Genomic DNA, 25,605 nt, shown 5'->3' on the forward strand with positions numbered 1-25,605 from the left:
GACACTTTAAAATCTTATATTCCATGGAATTTAAAACTGCAACATGAGTTGTGTGAAAAAAAAAGTACACCTATCAAATGTGAGGTTTTATGAATCAGGACATAAGCAAAAGAAAAAAAGCTCAGATGATCGCTAACACATGACATATTTCACCATGTCCAGCGGTTTAGTGCAAGGTTTATAGAGCAGACAAAGACATGACATGCCTGATCTGCCTCTCACTGTTATATATGAGGTGCCTTTATTGAATGGGCTGTTCAGATTCATGTATGAGATTTGAGGCACTAATCTTATAAAATAAGATAAAAACAGTAAAATGTTGCGTTTCTGGGTCAACTCAATATGGCAAAGAAGTCAATATATGCCAGTGTATATAACACGTGTTACTCTCCGCTACATCATGGAACGTGTCATTATTTATCTAATAAATCTAAGACAAAATTCAGAAGCAGTGTGTGAAAAACTAAGTGAACCCCATGATCCAACAGCTTGTAGAAGGACCTTTAGCAGCAGTGAGACAGATACATACTTTGGTATACAGAGGAGTTCATGGTGGATTCAGTGACTGACAAGCTGCCCAGGAGGGCTTTTCCATGGCTTTTTATATCACTTCAAGACCTGGCAGGGACCAGATGACTTCTTTATCATCTTCCAAATCATAAAACTTTAGAATTATTTGAGCATGTGCTTTCTTTTTCACATGACTGTACAGAGCATGGCTCTTTGTGGGTGATAGCTCCCTGAGGGCCATTTTACAGTAATCGTAAATTGATCCCAATAACTTAATTTAAAGTTTAAAACGATCGGAAACTCCAGAAAAGTAATATTGCCCTTTAGGGTCATTACTGTCGTCGATCATCATGAAAAGATAAGATGCTTTTTAATTGCAGCCGCAGTAATCTGAGGTCACAGAGGAAAGTCAGATCTCTGCAGCCAGCTGAAGGAACCAACAGGGAAACACATGAAGCATTCCTCTGTTTTGTATGTGTTTAACCAAATTGTCTAGTATATATGACGACAAAGGATGCACACTTCAAATCACGAGATGACAAACTAGATATAGATCAAGCATAAGATGTCTTATCAACTTGAATCCAGACTTACTGTCTGCTGTTTTAAGTCTATTTGGCTGCATCATTACAAGGCGATGGGTCACTGTGTGATGAGGCCTGAAAGGGAAACTATGGGAACTGAATAAACTGAACTGGAATATTCTATTTTTTAAATACCAGCACAGATAAGTCGTTATGAGAGCAAAACTGGCCTCATAACCAGCACCCACACACTTCACTGAATGATCAATGGGTGCACTAAATTCACCCGCTGTATTAACACTCCCATCGCCTAATTTCCTAGTGATGATAGTATTTGTTCTTAATATTAAAAAAAATTTAATCAGTGTGACATTAGTTATCAAACTGCTTCATTTGAGGAGAAACTAAATACTGATGTGATATAAACATGTGAACTTACCTCCGCAGGGTGTGACTGCACAAAGACTCCCTCCACATCCCTGAAGCGTCTCTCCAGCTCAGCTGTGTATGAACGGGAAGGATGCCTCTCTGGCATGACCCGGATGATCTGAAATTTAAACTTTGTTTAGTTCCGAGCAGCATTTAAAGTGTGCTGAATAATCAATTACCAAAAAGAAAGAATCCTCCATGAACAGGCTGTTGACTGTGCATGAAATGCTTTTTAAAATTCTAAATTCCAGGGGAACAAATGTGGAAAAGTGGGCATTGGCTGGTTTGGCCACTGGAGATAAGTTGTAGGAACAGACGGGGCTTTTGTGAGCGTATGTGTTTTAATTTCACATGGTCACATTGAGATGGCAGGCTTACTCTTCATCACTGGCTTTGTGGCTCTAAAATCCATGATAAAACACCACGTTCCAAAGATTATCTGACCCACAGCAGCCTATTTTAGGAAACAGTCAGAAAACAGAGAGGAGGACGCTGAAGAAGGCGGAGAGCCAACAAGAGGTCGTTAAACTGACAGAACCGATGAAAGGGTTGAGGCTGCTGAGAGAGCAGCCGCTGCCACATCTGTGTATCTGTGGTTGCTGCGACTCCAAACCTGTTGCTGAGTTGACACAGTTTAACCCTTTAATGCTCACACTGGGCAGCAACAATGAGAATCAGAGGTTTTTCAGTTGTTTATTTATAAAAAAGCTAATATTTGGAATACATTTTTGCATTGTTTGAGCTAAATTCAAAAAAAGAGAGAGAAAAATGACTTTAATTACCCCGAAGGTAAATTTCCCATCCAGTCTCAACAGAAAACGTGTGAAAAGTATGTTTGTACACGTCTTCAAAAGTTTCACAGTTCAGTGGTTGTAAATTGTGAGACCGCATTTTACCGAAGGGCAGCATCAGGAATCACAACCCCTGAACAGAAAAACATGTAGGCCCCCCAACCATGTACACATCTTCTAGCTCAAACTGTCTAAACTCTTACTTTTCACCAGTAAGAGGGAAGTAGAAAAGTGAAAAGATGGTGCAAAATATGCTGGATGGGTGTCAAAAGTCTATACAGCAGCAACATCTGCCATTTCTGTTTTTAACCTAAGATTAATGAATAAAGACACTTTTCTACATATGGGTTCCTATCCAGTAGAAGTCCATCATGTTTCCTCATCCACTCTCATCCCTTTCCCATGATTCTCTCATCCAGTCCCTTAACCTCTCCCCACCCCTACGATTTAGTCAGAGGTGATTTACGTCATGCCGTCATGGTGTAGTCTTTATCAGTGAAAAAGTATTTGTGGCCGAATCGACAGTGCATGAAGTGTGGAGCGTGGATGTTGACATGATCACGACGGAGACATAAGCTTCATCTCTGCAGGGAACTGAGAAATTTAGTTATTGTATCACAACACACGAATGAACCAACATAAGTTGTATGTTCTTTGTACAAACTTCTAATTTGCTTATGGATGCTTGGAGGCCCCGGCTGGGGCCTTTCTGTGGGGAGTTTGCATGTTCTCCCTGTGTGTGCGTGGGTTCTCTCCAGGTACTCCCGCTTCCTCCCACCGTCCAAAAACATTCATGTTAGGTTAACTGGTGTCTCTAAAATTGTCCTTGAGAGTGAGTGTGTGTGGTTGTTTGTATCGTTTGTCTCTGTGTGGCCCTGTGATGGACTGGCGACCTGTCCAGGGTGTACCCCGTCTCTCGCCCGCCTCTCGCCCTATGGCCGCTGGGATGGGCTCCAGCCCCCCCACGACTCGACTGACAGATTAAGCGGGTATAGAAAATGGATGGATGGATGGATAATACTGTCTGGAGACCTTCCAAGAGCACTTTGTCCTCTACATCCTGGAATCTTAAAAGATTCTTACCTTAAACACAAAGTGCGTGACAACAAATAAAGAGGAGGGTGGAAACCCTGGTTAAATGGTTACTGATTAACAACATTAACAAAAGTGACAAGTCTACAAATTAAATAAAGCTTTCAGTGCTCGCAAGTGTGAACAGTTTATCTGTAGGACAATGCTTCATTTTGACAGATTTAAATGTTGGTGGGGAGAAATTGGAGGATCAGTGGTGGCATCTTACTGGTTGTTAATGTTTGTGTGTGTGTGTTTGTGTTTGTAGAAGCGGTGGAAGCTTTGCCATCCACTATAAGCTCTATCACTGTAAAAGAGAACCTGGACTCATGGCAACACCCAAAAGTGACTCACTAGCTCAAGCCACAACCACCCCCACCAGCAGTCTCCTTCCAGATATAGAAACAGCAAGGTCCTAATAAGGAAACAGGAATATAGTGTAACAAAAATGCAGCAAGTAAGGTCATGTCCTGAGGTGGAGAGGTGTGTATTATTCTCAAATTGCCCGCAGTACGCTCAGTTATGCAACTGAGGTCACTCAAGCACAGCATCTTTTTCCAGATTTCCACAGACAAACAAGTCGGAACAATAAATTCACTTATTAAAGCTTTTGAACTTCACATTGAGGTGAATTCGGAAAGAAATTAGCTTGATGAATTAATTTGTTTACTGATTTTTGATGGTCGAACTATACAGATGCCTCACTGCTAACAGCTGGACTGATGTGTTGCAGCTGACTGCAATAATTGATAAATTTACTTAGCTCTAAATGCCGGTCAGTATTAGGTTAAGAGTGCATTAAATGTGGTTAAAGGATGTTATTTTTCGTAAGTGGGACACACTTGTCTAAGTAATATGTGATGTGTGATTGCAAGTGTGAGTCAGAGCAGAAGAGAAACCAGAACAAACTAAAGTTCAGCCAGTCAGGTCCAGTTACATCATGCAATAGCTTTATGTGAATCTAGAATCTGCACAAACAACTAACTCAGCTCAGCGGAGTGGTTGGAGACAAGACAAAGTTTCCTCCTGAAGGCAAGCTGAGGTGAATGCCAACTTGGAGGTGGGGAAGTGAAACGAGCAGCAAAAAGTGAGCACAATTAAAGCCACACTTAAAGAAGTGTTGCCGTGAAAGGAATACGTCATGTGAGGGACTCGGCTTAAGCCAGTTCGGAGACATAACTAACGTTAGCTACAAGCATTGAGGGCTTTCTCTGTAGCATGACTTCTGTGGCCCTCAGCTTTTGGACGTAGGTTTTGAGTGTTTACATGGCTTCATCAGCAGCTCTGGTGGACAACATGAAGGTGATTTGTAAACATACACAGTGTATATATTCCCATGATCCAGCAATGACTCGCATGTGATATCTTAACATGGTTATCTTTACTGACAAGCTGACAGAGCTTGTGCTTTCCCAGCTGGTACTTGGTACGGTACTCAAGAATGTTTGAGCTAAAAAAGCCAGGTATATTTGATAAGTGTTCACATGCACATCACTTACAGATGTGCATAGATCTACGTATGAATCTGGATTGATATCTCTGACTCCAGCCCTCTGCTTCTGTTTTACACAGCCAGGCTCATGGATGATCATACAGTTTCATGATGAACATGAACAGGGTTTTAATGAAGACTTGTATGGTATGAGGTGTTTGTGCTGATATGCTGTGTTTGGTTTCCTCCAAACGTGCTGCTGTGCATTAAGACCAAACATCTCCACTTTGGTCTGGTCTGTCCAAAGGACATTGTTCCAGAAGTCTTGTGGTTTGTTCAGATGCAGCTTTGCAAACCTAAGCTGTGCTGCCATGTTCTTTTTAGAGAGAAGAGGCTTTCTCCTGCAGCCCTTCCAAAAAAGCCATCCTTGTTCAGTCTTTTTCTAACTGTGCAGTCATGAACTTTAACCTTTAACATGCTAACTGAGGCCTGTAGAGTCTGAGATGTAGCTCAGATTGTAGTTTATTCTGTTCTTATATTTAAAACATTAGAATTTAAAGTGGGGATGACTGTTTAATGCTACCTTTTTTAACACGCCTTGATTAACTTGGAACCACAGCCTCTGCAGAACCAGGTGATCCAATCCCTCCACCTTTAACCTCTGCAGAGGGGAGAGAAAAGAGAAAGCAGTGTTAGGCGAGATGATCTGAATCTACATCGATATTTCAGCAACACAGTGTAACAAGCAGCTTAAGGTGCGTTTCTCTGCTGTGGCCAAACTGTTGATGGGTCTCCACCAACGTGCTCTCTGACAGGACAATTAAAAAGATGAATCTCTTTCTTAAACCTTAAAATAAAATGAAAAGGTCTGGTGACACTTACCATTTTGCTGATATTTGACAGTCTAAAGATCTCCTCATGATAAACTCTGATGGAATAGTTGATGGGGAAGTTGTGCTTCTGTAATTCACAGAAAGGGAGAGATAAATATTAGCAAATGCAATTTATAAAACGAACTCTTCCTTGACTCCTTAACGCATCAGAATGAATTAAACATCTGCTGGTGCACATTAAGAACCGGTACTGGAGGTCATTCCAACTCTCTAAAACGATCATTTCTTATTCTATATTCTAATCTAATTTTTTTTCTTTTTTATCATTTATATATATATATGGCAACTATCTAATTTCCCTTTGGGGAAGTTTCATTCAGTTCAATTTAATCAAATTCCACATAACTTACAAACAAAGAAATGTTTTCTCTATATCACTCAACAAATGGCACAAACTCGCAAGGCAAATCAAAGAACATACAACTTATTATTAAGTCATTTAATTCAAGATATCGTGCATGATAAATGGAGGAATTGCACAGAGCTGTATTGTTGCTTGCCTCACTTTCCCTTCACTAAGGCAAAAGTTGCTGCTGTCGGCTGGATTGTTTGACGTCGGCTGGATATTTGATGGAAAAATACAATAAAATCTCTAAATGGCCATTGTAAGCTGAACTTTGCTGACTCTACATAACAAGTTCATGCAATCTACAAACCTGACATTTTTTTAACCTTTATTAAACAAACAACAGGCATAAAAATTAATTTCAGTGTTTTACACCAACCAACTTCATGGTATTTAGCAGGTATAAAAGCAGCATCTACCAAAGGTCAGTCTCTCCAACAAGGATGGGTCGTGGCTCACCACTTTGTGCCAAACTCCATCAGAGAATCATGAATATGTTAAAAAATATTTCTCAGAGTAAGATTGTAAAGAACTTTGGTCTTTCAGCATCTACAGAGCAGAATATTGTGAACAGATTCAGGGAGTCTGGGGAAATCTCAGTGTGGAAAGGACAGAAACCACTGCTGGATGAGCTCGGAGCCCTCAGGCAGCACAGCATGAGAAACCGTCAGGCCACCATGATCAATACAGCCACATGGGCTCAGGAGGAGCTCGGAAAAGCATTTTCACTCAACACAGTCCACGGCTGCATCCAGAAATGTGACCTGAAGCTGTATCACACCAGGAGGAAGCCATATATCAGCTCTGTGCAGAAACACGGCCCGGTTCTCTGGACTCCAGCTCATCTCAGATGGACAGAAAGACAGTGGACACGTGTTCTGTGCTCAGATGAGTCCAAGTTTCAGCTGCTTCTGGGAAAAACTGATGTCTGCTTCTACAGAGATGAGAAAGAGCATCCAGGCTGTTATCAGAGAAAGGTTTAAAGCCAGCGTCTGTGATGGTATGGGGCTGCAGAAAGAGTCCATGGCATGGATGGCTTCATCTGTGTGAAGGTACCACTGATGCAGAGCTGGATGTTGGAGTTTTGGAGAGACAGATGCTGCCATCAAGGTGACGTCTTTTCCCGGGAGGTCCGTGGTTATTTCAGCAGGACGATGCCAGACCTCATTCTGCAGGACTTCCAGCAGCTTCATACACACAGAGTGTGTGTGCTTGGCTGCCTGCCTGCAGTCCACATCTGTCTGCTACTGAAAATGTTGGAGCATCATGAAGAGGAGAACCAGACAACAACAACCAGGGACTGCTGAGCAGCTGAAATCTGGGATTCAGCAGGAACGGAGACAGATTCCTCTGAGAAACTGCAACAATCAGTTTCCTCAGTTCCCAAAGCATTAAAAAGTGTCATTAAAGGAAGCTGATGGAACACGATGGGAAACATGACTCTGGAACCACTTTTACTGAGTGTTGCTGCTTCAGATTCTAGATTTGTTTCTGTTTCCTAAATACAATGAAGTTGGTCAGTGAAGACACTGAAAATCACTTCTGTTATTTGTTAAACAAAAGGTTCAAACAAATGAACAAAATACAGATTCAAATTTGTGTTGGATTTTAGAAAACATGCAGCGTGACCTTTCTCATGTCCAAGAGAATTAGCTGGATGAGTTGCATTGCTTGTTTGTTAGCATGACGCTTTAAAATGTTATGGATGGATTTGATGACCGTTTTAACTGAGGCATGGTCCAGCTTAGAGGAGATTAACTTTTGATGTTAATCTCTACCTGAGTCTGGATCCAAAAATGTTTTAGTCAGCCTTGGAGGAGGTATGCAGCCTTGGTGTTGCAATTGCTGTTGTAAAAGGTTATCTTTTAATAATCGTTTCCCTTGTTTGTTAGTTAGAGAGGTCAGCTGTTATAGTTTAGTTCTTTTATTTTGGAAAGGTTATCTTGGTTATGCTTGGCTAGTTTTATTTAGTTTGTCATACTGACGTTTGTTCAGTCCAATGTAAAAACTCTGTATAAATAAATTTTAAAGATATGTCTCTGTGGTTGATGGAAGCCTGCGGATGATGGGTCCTTTTCATGTTGTGTCTCAGCCACCCCTAGATGGAGCTTAACACTCAGACTGCTCTTGTCCCATCATGTGTTTGGAAACTACAAATTCTTTACTGAATCCTGGAGTGAATGACTTTAAAGACTTGGGTGTTTACCCGACAACTCAAATTTAACAAACTGCACATCAACACATGAACTCTAAGTGGTTGTGGGGCTAAAGTAGGATGTTAAAACCAGATTTTCCTGACTTTATGGGAGCGCTAACTTTATGGAATGCCCTTTTAAAGTTAATTGCAGGGTTTCCCCAAAAGGTTTATGGGTTATGCCTGGTGTTGAAAGGAAACTCACTTTCTCTAATCACCATAGTTACCTCTGTTTCATGTGGGGGTTGTTGATTCTGGTTTAAAATCACTGACTTCAGCGGATGATATTCATAGTGTGTTTATCTGAGGATGAAACTTAGCTTTACACCATTTCTCTGCAATTTTGGCCCACAAATCGGTACTGAATGAACTTCCACCCAGATGTTTTCAAACGTAGCGTCATTCTCTCACCATGTACCGCCGCCTGTGGCTGAGGCTGTCGTTCAGCGTCTTCAGAGGTGTGCACATGCTGGCTGGTGTTGAGGCCATCAGAACCGGAGCTATCACAAACAGGCCTACAGAGACAGAGCATGTGATGTGTCATTTCTTTACAAAGCACCACGTTTTTCAAATCACAAACTACTTACAAATGCACATGCAATGCATGTGAATGAGCAAAAATCAGCCAAACCATTATGACCACCTGCCTAATGTTGAGTAAATCATCTTCATGCTGCCAAAGATCTCTGACCAGTCAGGGTGTGGCCAAAGAACATCTCAGGTTTCATGTGTGGGCAAGAGTCATAATGTTAAGATAGGTGGCAAGTTTCAAATGTAAATACAGGTGTTACAAGACTAATAGTTACTCAGTTTACCTGTCAGTAGTTTTAATGGTATGGCAGATTGGTTTGTGTTGCTATAGCATCTGTTTTTTTGTATGATCTGTTTAAGATAAACCAGAGGCAACAGAGGAAAGTGTCACAGTTCAAGTTGACAAAACATGTTGCAAGTTGAGATATGTTATAACCCAGTGGATGTATACCTTGGAAGATTTTAAAAAAGACATTTCACCAACAACACAGCAGCTATGCGCTAACAGTGCAATAGTACGCGTTCGTTCATTCATTCGTCTTAATTATTGGTGTAAATAAAGACAGATGATGCCTTATTTAGAGACTGTATTGTCAATGCCCTGTTCTCTCTGTTATATGAATCTCGAGGGATCTAAATGTCTTCCAAAGGACGCCGACTTTTACCAAACTGTTCTTGTGAGCAGATAAACGTATTTCATGCCAGAAATAAGGTCTAAGTTTAAAAATACCAGAGTATTTTTAAAAATACCCGTTCAAGACAGGACAAGACAACATTAGGGCCTCCTCAACAATACCATCACATAGGTGGTAAAAGACAGAAAGCTCTGATTGAGCGTGACATGTTAAAAGTATGACTCTGTAATTGTCTCATCTGAAATGACAACTATGTTACAGACACTGTGTGATATGAACCAGGCAAAAGAGTCTGCAGGCACATCTTTCTTAATTCCTGATCTCAGCTTGTTGAACGACCTGGTAAAATGTTTAGAAAACCTCAACCACAAATTCCAGGGGATTCATACACAAACACAAGAAAGGCTTTTCACTTGGCCTAACAACTCAGAGCGAGGAATCCGTCTTTAAAAAGGATTTAGGGGGGTTCTGGGAGCAGCTGACACTAAGCAACACGCAGCATCGTTTATCTTAAATGAAATGATGAGCCCGACCGCCCTGTCAGCTGTAGTTTCTCATTGAATGACTCATCCAATGATGATGTGTCAGGATGTGTCAGGCCTCACCCTCGAAGCCTTTTCTCTTGTAAAACTACAAAAACATTGTTTCAGAGCACCAAAAATAAAGTATAAATCGTACCTTTGTATGGAAAAAAACACAGCACTGAGGCTCTGACTTGGACAGGCAACACAAAAGGTGAGATTAATGTTGCAATCATTCTTGTGCTCCAGGAGTACCTGGCAGTGTCTTCTGTACTGATTCAAATACCGTCTAAGTATGTAGAAAAACCCTCACAAAACTGTGTTTGTTATGATGAAAAAGGCCAGAGTATCTCAGAGTTATTTAACAGAAGCAGCTGTGACTCCCTAATCTACAACCACTTCGATATATTCCACCTTTAAAGAGCTACATTGACACCTAAGGCAAAATTAGACATTCATAGTTTTAGGTTTAAATGTTAAAAGTACTTTAAGTTTAATAAAAAAATCTGTTTACTGACATAAAAAGGATGTAAAAATGTTATCGTTACTGTTGTAAATTTGCAGAGTTGCTGAAATAACTTAGCAGGGCATGAACGACACTCCAGAATCTGGGGGCTGGAACTAAAGTGGATCTTTTTTTATATTTTTTAATTCAAGTTGCAGACAGTCAGCCTCAATGTGCCAACTCCATATCCAATCTGACCAAAATTTACACACCAGAAATCTCACGATATCTCACAACCGTAATCAGGCCAGAGCTAAATCTCCAGAGGCACACGTGGTCCCATCCCAGTTATTGTATAACCCTGCTATCTGTCTGCTGCGGCCTGGTAGACCTTTTCCCTGATATTACAGCTTCCATATGTCCTTTTTTCCTCCTTGTACGCATTTATCTGTTGATGATATTTCTTGGATAATTTGGACTTGTGTTCCTTCAGCGACCTCGTTGTGCAAAGTGTGTGCTTGCAATTCTTAACCTCACAGGCATGCACCAGAGTTAATGTCACAATATGAAGCGTGTTGGGCACTTTGGTGTCAATTCAACCAGCCGTTCACCTTCATTTTTGTAAGCTGTTGCGTGCTGCAACATGCTTCAAAAGTATATATCTGACAACCTGGTACAATAACAGGCTGTCGTTCCATCTTATCAAATCCATTCTGGCTTCTTTTAGTCAGTATCAGGTCTTCTTTTTAGGCATGTCAGCTGTGCTTTCAGTCTACCATTCCTGACTTCGACACATCGGGATTCAGCTCCGGGTCCCAATGTGTCTCTCTTCTGCTCTGCTGTTCCCGTACCAGGAAGTGAAACAGTAGGTTAGGGTAAAAGCTGCCACAGAAATCCTGAAAGCTGCCACAGAAATCGACAATATGTTCCGATTCAAGAAACGAAATCCTGCATGTGGTCAGTGCCACAAACACTGTATCCGTTTCAACCTCAGAAACTACAGCAGAGCAATCTTTCCCAAATAAAGTCCTGTGAAGATGTCTCTTTCATTCACATTGAACTTGTAAATTGTAACTGTCAGAAATCAATTTATCTGCAAACGCGAGGTCCAAAGCCAGATGGCTTCCAGATGGCTGTCAGTGTTTTTAGACTAATCTTTGAGAAAATCTCAAACAGCAACTGTGTCAGACACTTGGAAATAGTCACTCAACGCAAACCCTGGGGGCTATATCCGTTAAAACTATGGGATGGTGTCAGACAACTCCTGACTTGCACCACGGCTGAAAGAGCCCTGCAAGGACTGGGCCGGGCGACTCATAAAAGCCACACGACATTCATCGTGACAGGCTGATTATCAGCTGCTTCACAGAAATAAGATGCTTATTTCTAATAGTTTATCAAAATGACTTCTGACATGGAGCGGAAAGAATACTGACATTTTTCCATTCGTCAGTTTTTAACTGCTGATGTTGCACGTGTGCATCCCAATCAAGGTTGAAATACCAATCACAACTAGGGAGGCTATGACAGCATCTTCTAGAACTGTTACCATGACCAAAAGCCACAATCGATCCCTGGAGAGTTTTGGTTTTCATGGATAACTTTAAGGTTGGCATGGTAGAGAGTGATTTCCAGTCTGTTTAAAGTCTGTCTTTCACAGTCAGTCAACCCTTACAGTGTTTTGTTGGTCTCGTTCAACCTCCATGAAACATGATCACAGCAAAGGAGTTTGTGATGCATAATGGTTCAAAAAGTAGCAGCTGCTGAAGAAACCTCAGAAGGAAAGAGTCTCAATGCATTTTTAAAAGAAATACAAATGTGAAAATCTTCATCCAGACATAGACTATCTTAATTAATTAAACTATTAAACTATCTTGAGAGCCTTCACTCACAATCTTGCTATACAGTGGCTTAAGCTTTATTCAACCAGGAACCTTTTTCAAGAGTTTGCACACGGGGCATCAAACTGGATCACTGGCATTGTGAAATAAACCTGGAAACGATCATGTGACGGCTCTTTTATCTGCAGGTCAAACTCTCCTTCCTCTTTTCACCAGATCAGATGGGCCCAGCATTTACCACTCTTTATCTTTCATAAAGAGGAGATAAGACCGCAAAATCATCCTCGCTGCTCGATGGCTCCATTTTGCCGTGAACGAATATCTGTAACGGATAGATTAATAAAATGCACCACACTCAGTGTGCAATTCATTTTCATTTAATGACAGATTTATCTAAAAATGCATACGAAAAGTACGGACTTAATGTGCAAAGACCTCAAGTTTTGTGGTGCTGGAAACCAATGGAAAGCTTTTGGTCATGTTTAATCAACTTTTAGCTGTGTTTTTTCTTTCTGACTCATTGTTCCACCCTTTTTAGCTTCAGCTTCTGTGTTGTTAACCAGTGTTTCTCATACTGCGTCTCTCAGCATTTCCTCTTAGATCATTTGTGCCTCAAACTGATTGTGGTTGTGGTTTTGTCTTCCCTGTCAGGATTTATTTGTAGTCGCTCTTCAACAAGCTTTAAAGCTCACTATTTAGTTACACATGCCTCCTGTTTCTAGCATTTGAGTTATCTCTGAATTAAAAAAAAGAATGAATAAATGTGTGAAAAGTTAAGAGATGGGACCAACCAGCTGATAATCATACAGGACTAACAAAGCCTGAAGCTGTTTGCAAGTTAAGGGAGGTGGTTCAGGTTTACTGATCGTCTAACATTTAACACACTCCTCTCCTGTGTAAGTGGCAAGTCAGAAGTCAAGTGAGAAGAACTCATGGCTATGACTCCCCATTGCCTCTTCAGCTGACATTTCCTTTTTGAAAAGTATCCATGATTTACATATTCGACATCCACAAAATCCGCCCGAAGCCAGGTGATTGAATTGCACGTCAAGATTCCAAAAGTTCTTTCTTGCAATGTTAATTAACAAAAAAAAAACATTTGGTGGTCTGTTTCCTCCGTTGAGGAGGAAGAAAAGTCACATCATTGTAGCACTAAAAAAAAAGGCCTTAAAAGGTCTGAAACCATGACAGAAAGTCATCATCTTTGTGTACTATGCTGTTTTTCACAAATTTGTGCACATGAGCTCTTTCACAGAGGTATACTCGAAGGTTTCATACCCAAGAGCCGTAGCGCTGAGAAGGACAGCATTTTGGGAGCTTGTTGAGTCGAGATCTTTTAGATAAGCTGGTCCTCTGCCAGTATGTAATCAGAAGGATTTTAAAATCAGTTCAGCCAATGTGGAGAAGCTAACCCAGGCGAAATCTGATCTCTGTAGGTGGGACCAGTCAGTACTCTGGTAGCAGCATTTTGGATTTTAAAGGGAGTTATTTGCACATCCATCATTGAGCGATCCGTGGTTGAGAGAGTCCAGAGCATCAAATTCCTGGGGATTCATCCATGGGAAGACTTGACCTCCAGAGGCAATACTGTTGCTGTAGTCAGGAAAGCACAGCAGCGGCTTCACCTCCTCTGGAGGCTGAAGACAACAGGCCTCTCCGAGTCAGCCCTGGCTGCGTTCTAACGAGGGACCACCGAGAGCACCCTAACCTACTGTTTCACTTCCTGGTGCGGGAACAGCAGAGCAGAAGAGAGACAGAGACTGAGCACAGTGGTAAAAACAGCGGAGAGGATCGCTGGAGTCCCGCTGTCTCCATTGGGGGACATTTACAACAAAAGATGCACACGCAGAGAGGACCTCTCTCATCCCTCTCACAGTCTCTTTTCTCTACTGCCGTCAGGAAGGAGCTACAGGAGCATCCGAACGAGGACTTCTCGACTTCAAAATAGTTTCTTCCCGTCTGCTGTTACACTGCTAAATGCACAATAATCACTGGCTGGCTGTCCCCACTATGCACTTTAACTTTGAAAGTTTTTAAATACTGTATCGTCTTCTCAATTTTAACTGGTAACTGCTACGTTTGCGCTGACTTTTTTAACTGTTTTTAACTTACGAAATAGCATTTCGTTCTTATGATAATAAAGTGAATCTTCTTCTGAATCTTCTACTGAGAAGTAGTCCAGCATAGCCTGTGGTGAAAACGTGGAGATCTTGAAATACCGGCGGCTAAAATAAAGTGTTTAAGACAGAGGGGGGCAAGAGGTGCCTCAGTAATGTACATGATGAGAAAAATATGCTTTGTGAACACTGACACTGAAGTGTAAGTAGCAGACTCCCAAAACAAGACTAGGATCCTGGAAATGAGCAAAACATGGGCACTTGACATATATCTCGTCTCACCCTCACACACACGTACGCAGAACAACCTTCACAATGTACAAATGAAGTATTCTCAGGCTCTTTGCCAAAAACACACAGGCCAAAAAAATGTATTTACCAGCTGTTAAAGACTGACTTGCTCATGCAACTTTTTAACCTGTTGAATTTACTTAAGATGTTTGAGAGGAACACAACTTGAAGGATGGCTGCAGCTAACGCTCTGTCCAACCCACTGTACCTTGAACACATTCAATCTGCAACACAGAGTTCAGATTTAATGTGTAGAACTGGAGCACAGTCACGTCCAACAGCTCAATCAAGCTTCTTTAAAGGAAGAGTCCTCTGTCAGCTATAAGTGCTGTAGATCTTTGGTGCTCCGTAAGAGGATTCAGTACAAAGCAGATTCTGGGTTTCAGAAAGTGTGAGGGGAGCTTTTCTTTTGGTTTGGTACTACAGGAAGAATGAATACAGGAGTGGCTGGCAAGTCCAGGTGAAGAGCAAGAAACACTGAAACACTCACAAAGTTGAATGATTATGGTCAAATTATAGAGACCAAATGAGTATAAAAAACCTAAAACTTAGTCATATGAAAAATCTGACTCAAAATTATGCCTCTCTCAGTGATTCCAACTTCAGACAAGCAACACATGACATATTACACATAGTAATTACTAATCCAGCAGCTTGTAGAAGCAGCAGCTTCAGCAGCAGTAAGTTGCAGTAATGGTTTTACTTGTTCATTATCAGTCTCTCACATGGTTGTGGAGGAATCTTGGCCCACTCTTCTTTCCAGCGTTGCTTCAGCTCATTGAGGTTTGCAGCATTGGTTTCTGCACAGCTATCTTAAGGTCCCACCACAGCATTTCAGTCAGGCTGAGGTCTGGACTTTGACTGGACCGTTGCAACACCTTGATTCTTTTCTTTTTCACACATTCTGCTGTAGATCTGCTGCTGTGTTTGGGATCATTGTCCTGTTGATGAGCCAGTTTCAGCCCAGCTTTAGCTGTGGGACAGATGGCCTCACATTTGATTCTAGAATACTTTGGTATCCAGAGGAGTTCATGGTGGACTGAGAAGTGGACTAAGATCATTGCTGATGTCTTTCCTCCTTGGCATCGTGTTAACACACACCTGGATGCTGCAGAGCAGCAAACTTGCGGCTCACACTGACTGATGATCAATTAATCGGTGCATCGATCAGCAGCACCTGGCTGCGACTTCCTCTCTTAATTCCTGTGGAAGCTGTCAACATTGACTCCAGTTTTTGTTATAAAAATAAATAATGCTCACCTTAGGTTGTATTTATTTACGTTTTTTAGGTCACTTTTTTAAAACAACACCCTGATACATAAAGTTTTAGAATTAAGACTGTTGTTATGTGTGGCCAGGTAATGCCACACCTGGAGCGTTTTGTGTGCTGCTATTTCCCCGCCCTCTCCCTCCTCTTTGATTCCTCCTCCACAGGCCAGAAGACGATTAATAATCAGGTCGAGGATAAAGGAGGAGGAGGAAGGCCGGCTCTCTCACTGTGGAGGCAGCAGCCACATGGATGGTTTGCTTCCTTTTGATTAAATAGTTAACCCTTGTTTTTTTTATGATTCATCATAACATGAGTTTTTTTTCGTATTTTAGTTGGTTTTGTTAGTTTGAGTTGGAGACCGCCGGTAGTCCTGTTTTGACGCTTTTGTTTTAGGTTATATTTGGGTTTTTTTTCAGTAAGTGGGGAAAACGCACTGCGTGGCTGGCCTTGTCTTTCACCTTTTTGTTTCTTTTGGCCGGGGTCTCCATCTCTTTTTGGTTCATAACTTTATGGGTTAACCATTAACTGTTTTTTCCCTTTTTCCTTTCCAGAGGCAACTTTTCAATAAATAATCTTTTCTTTTTGCAAACATTGTGTGGTGTCCTTACATGTTATGGTCTCATTGAGCCTCTGTGTTATTTTAATACTATTTAATACTTTTAATACTTTTCTTTTTATTCCATTTATTTATGTTTATACATGAAAGACAGAAATCCAGATCTGTTATATCTGCGACACTTTCACAAATCTTTATCTTTCTGGCAGATAAGCAAATATTCACTGTGCTGAAGTCCAGCTGCAAGAATGAGCAAAGCTCTGAAATATGCTTTGTATACCCGGTTACTGACCGCAGCATTTCTTCTGGAGGCTCTGACACTGACATTAGTTGCAGCTCATGATAAACAGAGCCTGCACTACAAGTCCTGCTGAACTGTGGTCCACCAAAGTCTGCTGGACATTTAACCGTCATCTCTTGGTGTTTCAGGTTGTCTGACTGGGAGTGCATTCACAGTAACCGTGCATGTTTCTGGTAAAGGAGTCAATAGCCTTGTTGTAACGGGTGTATCCATATTTTAAAAAACTGCACATACATCGTTTCGGTTTGAAAAGGGCATGAGTATGAATGAAAACAGACACAGAGGCCAACAATCTGCTGCTGGTCTCTTCTCTCACTGGGAGGTGAGTGAACACAGTATGTTGCTGTCCCATCTGGAAGTCTTTGAAGGTAAAGAGTGTAGAAATCATTGTAAGGTGAAGAATACGAAAGCCAGGCATAGAACATTGGTCATTCTTTTCTTTTTTATTAAACCAAAGCTGCATCCCCCGAACGGAAGGAATTCTGGATAATTCAGACCTGTCACACAGCTCAGCTACTGCTATTTAACTTTGTTTTATTCACATTTCATTCACATTAGTGTCCTTTCCTTTTATGGTTAGTTTGTTTTAAACAAACAGGCTGCCAAAGTACTGTTGATAAAAAAAAAAGTATTTTCTATCTCGGAACCTACATGTCAAAACATGCTGATATGCATCATACACAAGCAAATTTCTTTTTTTTTCTGTGTCAGTGTCTGAAATGGATCTATCGGCACAGTGAAAAACATCATTTTCATATTATTTGTGTTGTCAGCAGCTTATTTATCCAGTTAATGATATTCTGTTAGTTTGCTGCATTCACAAACCAGTTCAAAACATTTTTTTATAGGGTGGTAGACACAAAAAACAGAACATGGATAATACAACAGTGTGCAGCAAGCTGCATCTTAATGGCCTCCATATGCAATGCTCTGACACTCAATTTGCTTGCCCCCTGAACCACAATAACTGCACATCTGTCAACAATCACAGAACAAGACTAAAAGTTAAGCAGCTGTGTGAGGCTGCCGTGGGGTGAGCCAAATGTTAACAACCCACCCTTCTACTTATCAGCTATACCCACTTTATCCTGAAGTACATCAGAGGGAATGAAGACCATCTCAGTGTGGGGCGAGCGGTGAGGTACACACTGAACAAGTCACCAGTCCATCATACAGCCAACACAAAGCGGCTCCCAACACCTGGGTTGAACAAGTGCCCTGAGTGAGCTGGGTGGCTCGGGGAGGGTCAGGTTACACCTGGTATCTTGACTTAACTCTTGTTAAATGCCAGTAAACACGCAACCTGTGTCATATCATCAGTTGTGGTCATTTATATCATGACATTGAAGTGTTTCAGATTTGGTTGATTCACAGCGGCTGTCTGACAAACGTTTCTTTGTTAGGAAATAGAGGTTGTTGGAGTATAAAATAACTGTAAAGTTACAGAGGTCAGTGTCAGCACATCTTTGCTGACTAAAGAACACACAAACTGAAGCTGATAAACTTTCTCGAGTTGTCATCCTGACACAGGTTAAGTGTAGAAAATGTTGCATCCCATTATACGTCAAGGGGCAGTGGGCAACCTGGGGTCTGCACCCTTGTGAGATGATAAAAACATTCCTCTTCATTCCTTTCCCTACATTAGGTTCTGCTGTGTTACATTCGCTCTCAGTTTGGAGAATCAGGGAAGAATTCTTATGGAGAAGCTAAGCTAACAGCTAATTAGAACAGGGCAGCAAGAAAAACAATGCTCACTATCTAAAACAGCTTAAACGTTTTATAACCATTTAGTGAACGTTTAATATGTTGAACTTTCCACCATGTTATTGTTGCAAGAGACTTATTTACTTAATCACTATTTTCTGAAGAACATTCATGTTGCTCAGCATCAACATTGGCTGCCCAACATATCCTGCCAACGATCAGCTGTGACCTTCAATTACCCTGTTGTAAAACCAAAATACCAACCACAAGACAGTACAAATTAATGAAAAGCCTGAAAAAGCACAAACTATCTTTAGAGTCAAAGGCAATACTGAGCAATACGCTATCCAGTGGCTATCAGTGGCAGAGCAGCCACTGTACATGCACTGACACAAAACAACACAGACCTTTTTATCCATTGAGAAAATAGTGACAAAGGAAATAAAAACCACCAAATTCAATCTTTGCTCAAATTGTTATTTAGATGGAGTCACTCTGAGAAGCCCTTAGCTTAACTTCTACCTCAGAATTCCTTCCAGATTCTCCAAACTGAGAGCGCTTTGACTGCAGTCTCATCAGTACTTTCTACAACACCGCTTCAGAATAAAAAAAAAAGGGAAATGTCCCTTTAAAACGGAGGTACTGACGAGCTAAATCAAACGCAGCTCAGCTCTAAACATTTGTTTTGCCAGTTCCGGCACTGCGATCGCTGTTGCTGCAGATGTGAACACAGGAAGGGAGTAACGTCATTCCTGTGCAGTTGGGAGCTCTGCCTTAAACAAAATATTTCTTTCTGGAAAACATATCTAAACATAACTAAATACGCCTTTCAGTCCACACAAACAGATACCTATAGAAGAAGATTTCACAGTGAGTCTCTGCGGACGACAAACATTTTTCATAGCATGCAAACGCATGTTTTTACAGCAATGTAACCCTGATATGAAGCTGAAATATCCCTTTACACAATGTGCTTTTATTTGCAGCTGTTGCGTGTGCTATAAATAACCACAGCTGTGTTGTGCATAATCACTGTGGAATACCTCTCTAATGAGATTAAAAATGAAATGAACATTTAGAGATCATTCTGATTTTCTGGCACCAGATTGTCTCACAGGGCTGTTCAAGAAAACAACAAGCATACCGCAAACCATTTATATATCTGTATCTGATCATCACAGGCTGTACAGACTGTGCATTCAACTGTTGTCGGTCCCGATGCCCATTTTAACAGCCAGTTTATAATCCCACCATTTATTTCTGTTCATCACTGCAGGGTCCTTTTCTCTGAACTTACACAGCCGATCGCTTGTTGCAATTTGAATTCAGCAGTTTTTGTTCTGTTCAGATAACGGAACTGAGATTTGCTTTTTCTCTGCTTCACTGATGAGTGTCTCAGTTTTATAAATGGTGACACTGCGCTCTTTCTACTCTTGTTTTCATTATTATACCCATTTGGTTGAGGTGCATTAAAAGTCTTGACATGCAAATATAAAAATAGGGGGTCGGCTGCATCCATCCACGACTAAACGGAAGTGGAAAGTAAGTACAGTGTCATGATGACTGAGATAAATAATGCACATCTTTTAAATTTGGTGAAAACAATATGTAAGCATGTTTATGCCTTTGTGTGTACACACAGTTTTAGTCACGAATCTACTCTAGGTTTTATGCACCTGATCCAAAATGAGCAGGAGGCCCTTCAACGTGGCTCAGGACACATTTGTGTACACACTTGGTTTGAGCAATTCGATCTGAATCGGTCTTCGATTCCTACTGAGTGCTTTTGAAAAGTATCGCCTCTGATGCACGTTAGCACCAGGTGTCAGGGAGCAGTCACATTCAAACCTGTGACCAAACTCCATCAGTGCTGGCGAAGCACCTTTTCCACCTGCAGCATCTGGTTTGATAAAGTCTCTTTGAGGTAACTTTGATGATCTCTTTGAATAGATCATCGCTAGGGGGACCTCATCTGTCACACCTTTCCTCACTTTGCTCTCTTTTTCCCTGTTTAATTTCTCAAATGATTTTATGTACATGTGACATTATTGTGGTTATTAACTTGTGTTTCCCTGTTCCAACAGGTATCCTTTGAATGGCGTTGTGGTGTTTTTCCCCCCTCTTTTCCCTCTTTTCTGTCTTCTCAAACCCCAGCTGGTCGAGGTGGATGGCCACCCTTCCTGAGTCTGGTTCTGCCAGAGGTTTCTTCCTGTTCCTTTCCACAGTTGCCACAGGCATGATCAGGACGGGAGATTGGACTGAAGACAGGTTTCGGTGCAATCTGTTGGTTTCCTTAGCTAGGATATTATTTTTTGAATTGGCTCTATATAAATGAATTGGATTATGATTATAATGAATTGAATTCCAATTGGCTTGAATTGGACTATATTATTTAAGTGCCTTGAGATGACAATTGTTGTAATTTGGCGCTATATAAATAAAATTGTACTGAATTGAATTGAATTGAATTCACCTTATTAAAATCCGCTGGAGGAAACTAACAAAAATATTTCGACTGTTGCTCTTTTAATGACGCCAACTGCATACACCCTCTTCTGCTTTAGTGTTTTTGTTGGCACCTGAGTGTCCTGAATGCAACGCCAAATATGACACAATCACTGTGGTTATAAGCTAAAGGAAAAACACAAGCCCAGTAAGTGGGATGTGGAGGTAGAAGGAGGTAGACTCACCATTCCCATCTGTTCATATGGTGTACAGTATGTGTAGGCCGGTTGTGTAATAAGAACAGTTTGTTTGCTGGAGTATGGGAAAAATAATTTTCGATCACGATACTTTTACCCAAGAATTTAAATGATGTGCCAGAGACAATCTGCATCTGTAGCACAGAGATACTGAACCAAACGCTGATGCAGCCCCTCCAGCTGTAAGGTCAGCTTCCCTGTTTCTTGGCAGGAGCTGAAACTATACTCTTGAGATACTTTAACTATTTGAGTGATTACTGAATGAGATTGTTGTATTTATATTGTTTTGTGGGGATGTAAGAAATGCAGAGGCCAACAATTAATAAGTATAATTTACCAAATTGCATGTATATGAATCTGAAAAACTGTTAAAGAAAGAAATCCACAAAAACAAAACAGCTTCCATATGTGTGAGTCGGACTCTGTACTTCGCTGCTGGAGTCACATGTCTGTTAGCACCTCATTGCACCTCTTATATGGGTTCAGCTGCAGAAAATGGAACAGAATGGGAGTAACGTTCTCTTTGGATCAATATCAGATAACTTGGACATCAAGGTGGTACCCAGTTTATCCTTAAAAATACCAGAAACTCTTGGGTTTTTATCCATATACTGTGACCCCTGTGCCAAGAAAACATGCCACATTGCTTTGGCATGATATGAGAGTAAACTGCATATAAATATAAAAAGGCTATATTCAGCAGTGTGATTTTGACAAAGTGACTTCTGCGGGTTTTATAGCCGTTACAGAAGCTGTCCAGCGTGCAGCATATGATGTCAACTACTATGTTGCATTTTATTTGTCTGTGAAATATTTCAAACATCTAAAAAAAACAGTTGGCATCAGTACTGTATGTGCCTGTGTGTAGTGGGGAGTGGAAGCAATGTTTAAGTCAGCAGAAAAGAGGATGAAGCAGCAACTCTAACTGGCGCCTACAGGCAGTAGCATATTGGCTGCTGCTACATTCACACAGACTGCCAAACTCACTGATATTCTGGAGTTTTAAATAAGGGCTGGATGGAGTCTGAAGGGGATGCTGCAACCATTTGTATTCACATATACCACCACTCCAGAACATCTCCAGAACATTTCAGGAGTCAAGTGCACATGTAAAAACAGCAAATCACAAGCTAAATCTGTCAGAGTTTTATACCGAACAAGCCTGAGAAAATAACTTGCAGAATGGAGCTATTTTTTCAGAGTTAGCAACTGTGATCATGTTTATTTCACATAAGCATTTAGCAACCTATTGATGAATGTAGGTTAACATGGTTAAGTGGAAGGCTCAGCTTTGTTTCCCTTCAGTTCAGTGTGAGACAGTGTAAGAGTGTAACATATATGGATCCCACAACACTTAATGAGGCAGTAAGTGTAGACTTGAAGGCATTTTCCTGGTAAAAGACATGCAATGATTATTCAATCACAATAAAGAGATATTGCTTTTTAGAAGCTCTGACAGTACATGAAATGAAGTAAACTCATTTGTCCAAACATTGACACAAAGCCAAAGACTTAAACTTGAAACACTCCAAATCTTTTGGCGACACAACGTGTTCTCAGGAAACATCTTAAACACTTCCTGACAACAATGACATTTCTCAATCTTCAATTTCTACTCCCACTTGTCCTGTTCAAGGTTGCCACACAGCTGCATCCCATCATAACATATCTCAAGGAGGAGGCAGAGGAACACACGAGACAGGCCTCCTGGACATCGCAATGATAACATGCAAAGGCAGACAGACGCATAAAAAGATTTAAGGTTTTCTAGCTTGAACTTTGTTGAACTGAGGCAAGAAACCTGAATTCTGAAGGAACAAGAGAACAAAACATGAGAAAGGTCCGCTTTAAGCTGGAGGGGATGAAAATAATTCAATCATCTGTAAAACCCACTGAAGTGTTGACAGATCAAGTGTTCTGAGGTTGGCACATGTTCACAGAAATACATATTGTCCAACAGCAAAATGCGGTTGTTGCAATTCCCTGACCAGAAACCACAGATGAATAGAGGTAAAGCTCAAGTTGAGTCAAAAAGAAAGCCTTGGACCAAGTTTGAGGAAATGTGAAAGCTGGGATCAAAGACACTAAAGCAGAGACATCAGCAGAGACTTTAGTTCTTAATTGAGCCATTAATAAACTCCTAGATAATTGAGACTTTTTTACCAAGAACGTCAGTTTGTGCCTTAAAATGGATTAGATGTAACTGCTTCATTTACTATTCTGACATCTTTGAATGAGAGCTGCTGCTAATTAAAGTGATTGGCTTCTTTTTCTTCTAATTGTCACGGTTTGTGGATGAGGTAGAAAACCAAGCGTTCAAAATTCAAAGGTGGGAAGACAGAACATACATGTTCAGGATCTGACAAAGATCAGTGAAGAGTATACACACCAAGGAAGGTCACGACAAATACATGACAGGTGCGTAGCAATCGCTTAACTAAGACTCGGGGAACAGAAGGGACTGGAGCCAAATCTACAAAACAAGACAGGAAGTATAAAGCAGAAATAAGGTAGGCTAGAATACCAAACATGGAAATCCAAAGGACAAGATCAACACCGAGACAAGGAAACAAGGCATAAACTTGATTTCCACTTGGTTAAAGGAGCAGCCCCCACGTTTGAGGCCACTTTAGCTGCACCAAACTGGAAAAAAGCTGACACTGCAATATTTTCCAGATTTTTTTTCACCAGAGTACCTGAATAGATTTATTTGGAAATCATTTATTATTCTAGACTGATTTGGCAAAACAACACAAAGTTTAATATTAGTTAACAGTGAAACTGCCTCTGACTGAGAGTCTGTCATTACTCCTCAGAGGGAGGATGCTACTTCCAAAGCTACGCTTTTAGCGGTGTTGAGGAGAGAAGTGTGACACGCAGAGCAGCTTAGAAAGGTGGAACCTCAGCAAAAATAACTCACTCTTCTCCGTTATGTCGAATCAGAAAGGGAGGACAAGACAGAGACACACAAGCTCTGGATAGTGATCAATAACTGATAGTCGGGATATAGAATGGGTCCAGACACTTCATCACAGGTGGTTCCTGACAGACAGAAAGGCTGAGGCTGTTTTTAATTGTTGATTGATTTAAGCTCAGTACATACAGCATCTATCCCTGTGAGAATGACTATGTGGGCTTGACTACAATATGTAGTGTGTTACTGGACTTCCTGTCAGAGTGTATTAGTAGTCACACCTCCTCACCCCCCCTCACACCCATGACAAACATGAAGAGAACTCTGTTGTAAAGTTTGCAGATGACGATTCATGTAGCAGCCACTTGGTGCTCAGAGAACAACCTGCTGTCAAACATCAACTAAACCAAGATCCAACAACAACACAAGTCCGTGATGTCAGTAAGTGTGTTAGACTGAGTAAACCTGGACATTTCAAATACATGTAGACTTCAGACTCAAATCCACCTAAATCAAATTAGTCAGACTAGGACAATAATTTGTTTTCTTCTAATTTCATTTACAAATGCTCGTGGTAATCAAATTACTCGTGCACGTATACGTTCAACTGGACCTAAACTGGCCTCAACGTTCTGTGTGAATACCGTGAAAGGATAGTGTGTTTCTTATCTTTAAAGCATAGTAAAGAATGAAGCTCTATGAAATGTACAGAGCTGTAAAACTGTCCAATTCACCAAACAAAATCATGCCAATTTGCCACCAACTAAACTGTCAGTTGTTTCTATTTCTGTGGTGTAATAGGTAAACCTGAAAAAGCCCAATACTAACAAGCTGAGAGAGGCTCATATGACAAGAAGAGCAATCCAGTTTCTTGGCTTTGATAGCCGAAGGTCGACTTAACTGTGCGGGTAAACCAACAGTGTCAGTGGAGACCCAATATCACAAAGAACCTGTTAAGATCATGTCACATCTCCAGCCTGGTTAAGAAAATTCAGAATTCATTTGTTACTCTATATCGGGATAACATCACAAACAAAGAAAGGCTCAGCAGAGAAGGATAAAAACTGTCCAGAACATCAATGGTAGCAACCTACAGAGCATCAGTGGTATCTGTGAGGTGTCTGCACAGAGCCCAGGGGACAGAGAAATAGGTAAATCACAAAAAACAAGAGCATGAAAAAGTGTAAATAATGCTTAGTCAATAGTCATATATATTCTGACCAGAATACAGAAGTATCTGCAGCTGTAGCATAAGGCTACTAGATATTTATCCACTAGATAAATTCAGTAGTCCACTATCCACTAGAGTCTGACTGTATAACAACAATGAAATTGAATCTAGAATATTAAATTCTAAATTTTCAAAGCCTGGATCTTATTGCTTTGGGGATTACATCCAATATCTAAAACATCTAAAACTTTATCAAGTCGAGTGAGTGAAAGGCAGCGAATGCTAAATGACGAGCAAAAATAAAGACTGTCTTTGTTTTCCCGTTTTAATGAATATTTATTTCAATAGTTCAAATTCTGGTGGAGCTCATAACTCAGACATTGTCATACTTAAACCTCACTAATGAATTATTTGTT

The 25,605-nt window shown here is 40.8% G+C and overlaps 1 protein-coding gene across 1 annotated transcript in view; it reads right to left on the reverse strand.

The window, feature by feature from the left end:
* Window positions 1-25,605, reverse strand: part of il34 (interleukin 34) — a 52,043-nt gene that overhangs the window by 8,892 nt on the left and 17,546 nt on the right. Inside the window, exons 3-6 of the mRNA XM_072386666.1 lie at window positions 8,602-8,705; window positions 5,640-5,717; window positions 5,341-5,418; window positions 1,474-1,581 (exon numbers count right to left, since the gene is read on the reverse strand). Of these exons, the coding sequence (XP_072242767.1) occupies window positions 1,474-1,581; window positions 5,341-5,418; window positions 5,640-5,717; window positions 8,602-8,705 (368 nt within the window). The remainder of the gene's footprint in view (window positions 1-1,473; window positions 1,582-5,340; window positions 5,419-5,639; window positions 5,718-8,601; window positions 8,706-25,605) is intronic.

Source organism: Leuresthes tenuis, unplaced genomic scaffold, assembly GCF_036924035.1.
Source record: "Leuresthes tenuis unplaced genomic scaffold, fLeuTen1.0.hap1 SCAF_5, whole genome shotgun sequence".
In the NCBI taxonomy this organism is placed as follows: Eukaryota; Metazoa; Chordata; class Actinopteri; order Atheriniformes; family Atherinopsidae; genus Leuresthes; species Leuresthes tenuis.